This window comes from Octopus bimaculoides, chromosome 4 (assembly GCF_001194135.2).
Source record: "Octopus bimaculoides isolate UCB-OBI-ISO-001 chromosome 4, ASM119413v2, whole genome shotgun sequence".
Lineage (NCBI taxonomy): Eukaryota > Metazoa > Mollusca > Cephalopoda > Octopoda > Octopodidae > Octopus > Octopus bimaculoides.
The window spans coordinates 93,518,867-93,529,620 of record NC_068984.1 but is presented as its reverse complement, the minus strand read 5'-3'; the positions used below and the strand labels follow the sequence as shown (position 1 = coordinate 93,529,620).

The following is a 10,754-nucleotide window of genomic DNA, read 5'->3' as shown; positions in this document are numbered from 1 at the left end:
TCCCAGTGGTTGGGCTTTCCACATGCTTTGCAGTGTGTACCGAATGCAGGACATTTCCTCCGGTCATTGAACTCATGCTCTGTACCACAGTACTGGCATGTTCTCTGTTTGTGGGTATGTTTCGTCCTTTGTCTAGATAGAATTTTTACACTGCTGCCTATTGTGTTTGTTTGTAAAGTAAGTGAGGCCATTTGTTTGGTAGTGACTTCGAATGCTCTTGCAGTGTCTACTGCTTCTGCCAACTGGAGATGAGGGATTTCTGGACTTCTTTATGAGCACACCCTCATATAAGTTGATCAACAATCCTTTCGTCCTTGTCTTTGAATCTGCATTTCTCGGCAACATTCTTTAGTCTGGACAGGAAGTTGTCAATCGTTTCTTGTATGTCTTATTTCAGGCCCTGGAATTCATACCTATGAATTCTATGGTTTGATCTGGGCTCTATGTGCCTTTCAAATTTCTCTAAAAGTTTGTCTGGATTATTGCAATCTGATTCTGACATGTCCCAACTATTGAATAGGTCTAGGCCCTTCTCTCCCGCCCATAAAAGGATGTAGCTTACCTTTTCATCTGCAGTTGTACCTTTCAGGAAGCTTCTGAAAGCCAGTTGAGTTTTCTGTTTGAATTTCTTGAACACTTCCACGATATCATCCGCGTCCCAGTTCATGGTTGGATGTAGATTCATCTGTACGGCGACGGGGGCTGCCATTTCTGATCCTTGCGCGCGTGTGTGTGTGTCTGTGTGTCCTCGAAGACGAAGCGATATTCAGTTTGTTAAATTTCAGGTTTGTTGTTTTCCTGTTTTGTTGTAAAGGCACAGTTTTCGATTAAGTATTTATTGCTACCACCATGTTATGTATTCTTTTGTTCGTGTTCGGATAATAAACAACTCATTGAAGGCGTTGTTATGATTCTAAGTGTTTATTTACTTCACATGTTTACAAACAGTATATATAGCGGAGTGATACACACTGTGCGTATCTGCCTTAGACACAGTCCATACTGCTTTGTAGATGCGCTTAACAAAATAGTACTACTAGTGGGGATGTATTCATATATACGTATACCTATGCATTCACATAAATATGAACGTGTAACAACTATAATGAGGACATTTCTTCCCTTAGTTCACTGGACTTCTCTCCCAAGCTATACAGGTGATGATTTGTTACTGCCACTTCACTTATCAGTGAACAGCTTATCTTCATCACATTTGTCAACTCCTACTGTGCATTAGATTTTACATTCCCCATTACTACAACTTCTTGAACATCTCTATTTCTACTGATTAGCCTAGCCTCTCTACCTCTGTCTTTTACAAACTCACTGATTCCCACTCCAAACTTGCTGTCACTTCTTCCTACTTGACTCACATCAACTATGTTATCTTTTACTTGCAATCCCTTCACCCCTGCTACCTGTATGGTTATGACTGCACCAAATGATCTGTTACTTCACAACATAGTTATCCCCAACCCACTGTTGACATCATTTTCCATGCATTATTGACCATACTTCTACCTTCATGTCTCATAACAACCTTCCCTTCCCCTCACCTTCATCCTAACACCTTATCGTTACGGCACATCATCCTCCAGTACATCTGTCTTTTTCCAGTCTGACTCTACCACTTCCCACTTCTCTGAAGTTCCTTTCTTAAAATACCACTGTAGTCTGTGTAACATTTTGGTTAGATCCCACTTGAATTTTTTTTTTTTTTTCCTGCTTTTGCTAGTGTCCATCTCTTCATTTAAAGCAGTGGTTTTCAACTGTTTTATGCCTATGGATTCCTTTGATTCCTATTTTACTCTACTTGATCCCTATCGTCATCATCATTGTCGTTCAATGTCCACTTTCCATACGGGATTGGGTTTGACTGAGGACTGGCAAGCCAGAAGGCTGTGCCAGGCTCCAATCTGATCTGACAATTTTCTACACAGCTGGATGCCCTTCCTAACGCCAACCTCTCCGACAGTGTAGTGGGTGCTTTTTACGTGCCACTGGCATCGACCACGCTCGAATGGGGCTTTTTATGTGCCACCAGCACAGGTGTCAGTCGGCCACGACTTCACTTGACTCAACAGGTCTTTGCAAGAACAGTTTATTGCCCAGTGATTGAAGGATGCTCTTAAATGGGCCAGTTATGCTACACTGGCATAGGCCATGGTTACGGTCTCACTTGGCTTGCCGGGTCTTCTCAATCACAGCATTTCTCCAAAGGTCTTGGTCACTTTTCATCGCCTCCGTGAGGCCCAACATTCAAAGGTCATGCTTCACCACCACATCCCAGGTCTTTCTGGGTCTACCTCTTCCACAGGTTCCCTCTACTGCTAGGGTGTGACACTTTTTCACACAGCTGTCCTCATCTATACCAGTGCAGCTGTCTCTCTTTCACACCACATCCGATGCTTCTGATGTCCAACTTTTCCTTTAGGTGCTTACACTCTGTCATGTATGCACACTGACATTACTCATCCAGTGGAGCATACCAGCTTCATTTCTTGCAAGCTTACGCATGTCCTCAGTCATGGCCCATGTTTCACTGCCATGTAGTTGTTTGCACACATGCGTCATACAGTCTACCTTTTACTCTGAGGGAGAGGCTCTTTGTCTCTGAACTTTGCCCAGGCTATTCTTATTCTAGCAGCTACAAGCTCAAAGCATCCACCTCTGCTACTGACTTGGTCTCTTAGGTAAAGGAAACTATCAACTACTTCTAGTTTTTCCCTCTGGCATGTGACAGAAGCTGTTTTCTGCATATTTTCAGTGTTTATTGTCCCTGAGCATTTGCCACACACAAAACTATCTTTCCAGTTAGCCTTCCTTTAATATTGCTGCACCTCTTATGTGTCTATAGCTTACACCGGGTACATCTTATGGAGTTTCTGCCTATGCCTTTTCTACAGAACAAGCAGGGCCGTCTACATGAAGGTATTTGTGATTTGTCTGCCTTCCTACTTATTAAGACTTTGGTTTTTGCTAGGCTGACTTTAAGGCCCTTCAGTTCTAATGCTTGCTTCCACACCTGAAAGTTCTCCTCTAGTTCTGATAGTGACTCAGCTGTTAGAGCAAGGTCATCAGCATAGAGATGACCAGGGGTATCCTGTCTTGAATTCCTCTGTAATTGCCTGGAAGACTATGATGAATAAGAGGGAGATGAGAACTTATCTTTGGTGGACCCCTATCCGAAATTCTTCACTTGTTGCCAACCCTCATCTTCATGGCTTGTACCGCTCTCACTATCCACTCATCTATCCCTAGTTTCTGCATTGACTACCACATAAGAAATCAGGGGACCCTAACAAAGGCTTTTTTCATGTCAACAATAGCCAAGTAAAGAGGTTTATCTTTGGCTGGGTATTTCTCCTGCAGCTGTCTTACTAGAAATATAGCATCAGTGGTGCTTTTTCCTGGCACGAACCCAAACTGCATTTCATCTAAACTGACTTGTTCCCTAATTAGTTGGGCTTTGACCCTCTCTGTGACTTTCATTACCTAATGCAACAACTTGATACCTCTGTAATTATTTGTATCTAATGCATCACCTTTACCTTTGTAGCAGTTAACTATGGTGCTGCTACAGAAGTCATTGTGTATGACTCACTCATGTATCATCTGATTGACTATATGAGTAACTGGACTATAGCTGACACTGCCGGATATTTTAAACATCTCTGCGGTTATATGGGTAACTAGACTATATCCGACACCGTCATATATTTTAAGCATCTCTGCAGTTATATAGGTAACTAGACTATAGCTGACACCGCCAGATATTTTAAGCATCTCTGCAGTGATTCCTGATGGACCGGGGACTTTCCCTGTCTTTATATCCTTAATTGCTTTATCTGCCAAGGTACTGTCAATTCGGATAGCTGGTCCCTCTGTTGGGTTGACATTCAGCAGACTCTCATTCTCCTATTCATTCTCTTCATTTAGCAACCTTTCATAGTGGCATCTCTAAGTCTCTTTCTTTGCAGAATCATTAAAAGCAAGTGTACCATCATCCATGCGGACACATTTCTCTCCTATGACATCACGATTCTCTCTGACACACTGTCTTGCAACATGACACACGTCAAGTCTTCGATCCTCATGACGCAGAACATTGGCAAATTTTTTCTTATCTGCTTCCCCTCTGCCTTAGTAAACCTTTCTCCTAGCTTCCCTTCTGGCAATCTGATACAATTCCCTGCTACCACCATTCTTTCAGTCATTCCATGCCTGTTTCTTTTCTTTAATAGCCCTGTCAACTATATTGTTCCCCCACCACATCACCTTGGGTCAAGAGGGGACTTTGTGCCATCCACAGATCTGGTCAGGAGCCCTCAATAGGTTGTCCTGTAGGAACCTCCAGTTGTCTTCCACATCATGTGATGCTATATCCTCCTCTGTTTTGTCAAAAGCTTCAAGTAATACATCTCTAAATCTCTGTCCATTCAGAGGATCCTTAAGCTTCCAGACCATTCTTTTCCATGCTGGTCATCTTCTGCGCATCCATTTAGCCCTGATCCTGAAGTTGCTAACTACTAATCTATGTTGCAAGGTGCATTCTTAACCTAGGAAGGTTTTGGCATTTATAAGTAGCCTTCTTTCCCATTTCCTGGCGAGGATGTCAATTTGACTAGTGTGTCCACCAAACTGGTAGGTAGTAGGTGACTGGCAAGTTTCCTGAAGTTAGTATTACAACCCATAAGATCATTTGCATCGCAGAACTCCAGCAGCCTGGTTCCTTCCTCATTGCGGGAACCAAAACCACAGCCACCATGTATGTCATGGAAGACCCCTGCATGTTGTCCAACATACCCATTGAAGATGCCAGCCACAAAGAGAAAGTCCCTGTCATTCATCGACAAAGTAGTCTGCAAGAAGATGTCATAAAATCAGTCTTTCTATTCTAGCCCTGGCTGAGGGGCATAGGCCAAGATAATGGTTGCTAATCCATGCTGCAGCACTAATCTAAGCTTAAGTATTCTATTACAGACTCTGACTACCTTGATTACCTTATCAACCCATTTTTGTGCAAGAAATATACCCACACCCTAACCCCATCAGTGTTCCCTACCCAGCCTGTGAGGAACCTAGCAGAACTTCCTCTCCACCTTACTTCTTGGATGCAGCACAAATCTACACATCTCTGTTCAAGCATCTCAACAATCTCACTAGATCTACCTTTCAATGTGCCAACTCTGAGGGTGTGGAAGGTGTGGTCCGGGGAGACCCTGGGATGTACCTGAAAAGAAAGCTCACATTTGGCAGAACTCATAAACATACAACAGCCTTCAACCTGAATACACTACACCATCATTTTATGTACTACATGATCTCTACATTACATAGGAGATAAGCCGTAAATAGGGGTGGGGGAACATTAAGCCTTTGGAGGCGTTCAAGAGAAAGACATCTGATAGAGGTCAGTGGATAAAGACTTCTAGTACAAGTGGCGGGGGTGGGTCGGTTGGGCACACTGCGAAACAGCAAAAACGCAGGAACCTCAGGCTACCGGTGTGAAAGAATAGTAATAATAATAATGAGATAGAATTGGGCATTTGCATTCTTAACTGTGACAAAATTAGATAAATGAAGGAATAAATGAGCGTGAAAGAAAGGGAGAAAGAGGGAGAGTTGGATTGAGCATAAGCATCTTAAGTTTTTTTTCGCTAAACATATGGCATGGAAAACGAAACTGTGTTTAGATAGATAATGAAATGAAATAATAAAGTAATTATAACTTGCACTGATAAAGAGGTTTTAAACCATAGATCATTGATCATCTACTTGCACTGTGATCTGTATACAGCCTACCAAAATTAATATTTGTCATTTTCATTTCTTTCCTCCTAACATTTTCCCACACATCTGTTTGTGCACCTTGTACTCTTCACAAACTGTCATCTCTTCACACACACACATACCAACTGTCATACATACATGCCATTATGCACTGTACCTACTAAATAGCAACACATACTCACACATTCTCCTACACATACACTTCCCCATGCACATACATAACATGCACCTTATTTTCCTTTTTCTTTGTTTTTTTCTTCACAAAGAACCTTCAACTGAAATGTTGAGCCCACCTCTCTTCAGCATAAAATTTGCTATCTTTTCCTGCTATTTTTTTTTATTTTAGGATTTTTTTTTTTTTTCTGTTGTTGTTGATATTTTACTACTGTATCCTGACAGATTTCTGGATTACCACTAGATTGAATTTTTATCATACTGTAAATAGTTTGCTCTGTTGTTCAACAGCAGAGCTAAAGACTGATTCAAAATGTTCTAGTCTATAATGATGTAGATCCTAATTGGAAAGAAATGCAAGTGATAATAGATTTCATTTGTTCAGCCTAGTAACTTATTCCCCCTATCTTGCCATAGTCTTGTTCCTATCTACAAACTTGTGCTTGATTAGCATGCATAGAGAGCACAGTAAAAGTAGAGAAAATAAATGTAGAGAGAAATTAGGAATATTACTAAGAAAATAAAATAGAATAAAAGGAATAAAAACATAAGGGAGTGGCTGAGTTATGGAATTTAAGCAAGGTCATTTGACCAGTAGTTTTCAATAAGGTTAGAGATTTGCAAGGGGAGTGGTGTTTGTTAAAAAATGATTAATGTGGAGGGAAGAGGGTGGGGCAAAATTTGTGATCGAGTGGGAGAAAGAAAGTATGCTTGAAGAGATGGGGATAGTATTAGAATTGGAATTCAAATTAAGAATGGGCAAGAATTGTATATATGTTTATATGTATGTGTGTGTGTGTGTGTGTGTGTATATATATATATATATATATATATATATATATATATATATATTTATATATATATATTAAAGGAAATCACTTCAATAGCATTGTTTGCATTATATTTAGTTAGGAAAGAAGGGAGAGAAGAAAGTTCCATGACAGTAGCATGAATAAAGTAAGTGGGGAGAGTGGAATGGTGTTTTACAACCAAAGAGGATAAGGTGCATAAGTGTGCTATGTGTGTTTAAATGCCAAGGAAGATGAGGTGCATGTTTCTATAGGCAAGGCATTCAAGAATATTTCATTGGAGAATGAGAAATACAAGGTGTGAAAAGTATTTGAGAAAATGATTTAATAAAATAACTCTAATCTAGTACAAAAGAAAATGTATTTTAATACAAATTTGTGCACATGTTCTTGATAAGCTTTCTTATGAGATTAGTCCATGAATCCACCTTCAGCTTTAATGACTGCCTTAATGTGGTAACAGAGTCATTGACATTCCTGCTCTAAATAGCTGTTATTCATTTCTGAACATCACTTGGACAGCGGTTGCCTTCATTGAAGCTATAGTATTCTCAACATGTTGTCTCTCTTTCAACAATGCACCAAATGTAATAATCTATGAGATTTAGATCTGGTGAGTTGGAGGATACTAACTTGGCATTGTATAATCATAATGATTGTCTAACATCCATTCTTGAGCAATGTGGGCTTTGCAAGGTGCTGAGTTTTATTGAAGCACATATAACCTACCACTGCATATCTCATCTATTCAGGACTCAATAATAGTCTCCAACACCTGAGCAGCAATGATTTTGGGACTCTGTGGAAGGATGTGAGGTGGCATGACATAGCCTTCATTATTCACCACTCCTAAAACCATCAGAGCTGCTTGAAACTTAGTGTTCATCACTCCAAGGGCATCAAAGTGTCTGCATATAACCATCTGTCTTTTCTCCTGTTAGACTTTTGGTCTTTGTAGAAGTTTTTCTCATCAGAGAAAAACCAAAGCATGCCATGCAGTTACTTGTTAAGTAATGCTTGGGACAACCAAACAGTTTTTTTCTGTATCTTTGCAGATATGAATTGGCCCCTTCTCAGTATTTATGACTTGTATCAAGTATCCTTGTGTGCCATAGTTTACTCTAGCACCCAAAGTTCTTTGATGATGACTCATTCATTTTCTGGGATCATCATCAATAATGTTTGGAATCCATTGGATGAATTGTCATGTCCTTATTGTGTCTAAACATTTAAAATGTTTTTTCTCTTTGATAGAGTTGAAATATTTCTGCCAGAGGTTTCCATTTCCATCTGAAGTTTATGTACAAAAGATCTTGCAACATTTAGAAAGTTGGTACTTTCTAAGATGCTGTGTTCTGTACATAGGACAACAATGACTGCATGTCTTTTCACTTCTTATGTTAGCATTTTGTCTGCCTTTGGTGATTTGAAACTTCTTAGTTAGTTTGAAGAGAGTAATGCACTGAAAATTAGATGTTCTGAAATACCCCTCCCACCTTGTATATGTCATTTACAATTTTCTTCAGTTTTTCTCTATTTTTTCATGAATATACTTTTTCTATTGAAGGTATTTTTTAAAGGAACTTCATACATTTACCCAATCAAAACCAGATAAATTTAAAAACTACCATCAATTTTACAGTCTTTTATATCTGCTTAATACATTAAATTACAGTAAGTATTATCAGAATTTTCTTCTTATTTTTATCTTATATCTTATATTTCAGTATATAAATGATGGTTATTATTACTTCATCTTCAGTGATGCTTTCAAGATGAAATGTTAGTCTTCTTTTCTTTACCACATTTCTTATGAAGTACACACAGTGTACTTCATAAGAATTGATATTTCATAACAAATGTATATTTCAGTTAATTTAGAGGAATTTAGCAAAATAAACTTTTCATGATTAATTTGGTGTTTGGGACAGAATGAAACAAAATGGTCTAAATATGAACACGTAAGTGGTTTTGCATTATGGATTTAGAAGTGGTCTTGGGTATATTCATATCAAAAGGGTAAAGTATATGGTCTGCAGAGAAATTCCAGATGTGAAAGCAAAACCTAGAACTGCGAAGACCAAAGTTTTAGTAAATTGAAAAACGAGCAGGACTTTCATGTTATCAGGGAAAATGACTGAGCTTGATATGCAGAATAGAAGTAAGTTCTGAGTTGATATGCAGAATAGAAGTATGAACTATGTGAATTAGGAGTGCTGAAAATTTGTACTGGGATAACAGATGGACCGACAATGAAATAAGGCTTTGTTTATGGCAGATGTACAGGAGTAGTTAGCAGCCAGTGCAGAAGTAAAATATATTCCTTCCATTGCTATAGACATAGCTGGTAGCTTCTGTTACATGGGCAGCCAGTCAGCTGTAGAGGAGAGTACTCGACAAGCATAGTAACCAGAATAAATACAGAGTGGGGAAAAAATTCAAGTTGTTGTTACTTGTTTGCAACAGATGGATTCTCTGTGTGATGAGTAGATTGCATGTTACTTGTGTACAAAGTGAAATGTGGACACCAAATACAGAAGATAGGCACAAGTTTGAGTGAAATGAAGCAATCATGCTCTCCTGAATGGTTAATGTTTAATATGCATGAGTAGCATAGTATAGATGAGGTGAATGATTACCTGAGTATAAGAGGGATTAGTTTTTGTGTGCAACAACAAAAGGTACATTTTTATGGAAGTAATGTGTATGAAGGATAACGGATGTGTAAAAAGGTGCCATGATATCCAAGTGGAAGGGAACTGTGGAGGACAAAAACCAAGGTCAAAATGGACAGAAGTAGTAAAAGCTGGTCTCAAGATGACAAAAATGCAACAAATAGTTAGATGGTGCAATTTAAAAGATCCATCCAATGAATATGAAAAAAAGAAAATTCATAGGCTCTTGGCTGTTTGAGTTACAGAATCTTCTGACTATGCTGCATCCCATTGGATATCATTTTCCACCAACCCAAATATAAAGCTTTTCTCTCTATAAGTGATGCAAATTTTCTCATTGATTATTTGAATATCTTGAAATGAACTTGCATCTCCTTCTTTATGGAAAAGTCATAGAAAGAAACATTCCTGTTGAGTGACATTTAAAGTATACTTTCTTCTAATGATACTCAAGACTTATCACTTTAGCTTTTTGTAGGAACACCTTGTAGTCTTCATCTCAATTTCATCCTGTCCTATCTAATGTTGGAAACATCTATTCTCTGGTGCTCTTCTTCTATAAGAAAGATAGTCATATTCATCTATTATGATCTTGGATACTGTTTTCCATGCTAGCTAACTTGTTGAGAGCACCACAGGAATCCTAAACCAATTGAGTATTAACAATATTGAAGATCTCTTTCTTCTTGTATGGATCTGAAGCTCTGCAGATATTATTGAAGTAAAAGTTATTTGTAAACCAGATCAAAATGTATGACAATTCCTTTTTCCGTGGCAATTGATGGAGACATCATTTTTAACAATGACTGTAGTTTGAACTTACATCCATGAAATTTATCTTCCTATTGTTATGTCATAATCAGCACCAGTTTAACCCTTTCGTTACCATATTTCTGACCAAAATACACCCCTTATGTCTTTCAATTAATTTCTAACATAATCATAAATTTAATCTGGTTTCATTAAACAACTCTAACTTTTTTATTTATCAACATATTAATGTGATTTTTGGAAGATAATTTAACGAAAGGTTCTCAACCAATTCTATACCAAAATTTTTGTCACAAAGTGACTTTAATTACAGGTAAATTCAACAAAATATAAAATTATTTAAATTTTTGTTCAAACATCGCTATAGAAAATGGGTTATTAGCTAATATTCAATTGGGTATACAACAAAATATTATTATAGAAGAGTTGTGCACATTACTGGATTCATTACTGTCTCTTTTGCCAGTATAAAATTAAAATCCAGAGCAGTACCCAGTATTTGATTCACAAATCTTCCAAACTTTGATCCCCC

At 38.2% G+C, this 10,754-nt stretch overlaps 1 protein-coding gene across 5 annotated transcripts in view; it reads left to right on the top strand.

Moving 5' to 3' along the window:
• Positions 1 to 10,754, top strand: part of LOC106881212 (condensin-2 complex subunit G2) — a 99,824-nt gene that overhangs the window by 69,052 nt on the left and 20,018 nt on the right. For all 5 annotated transcript variants that reach the window (XM_014931518.1, XM_052967267.1, XM_052967266.1 and 2 more), the window contains one exon: positions 8,344 to 8,450. In XM_014931518.1, coding sequence (XP_014787004.1) covers positions 8,344 to 8,450 — 107 coding nt within the window. The remainder of the gene's footprint in view (positions 1 to 8,343; positions 8,451 to 10,754) is intronic.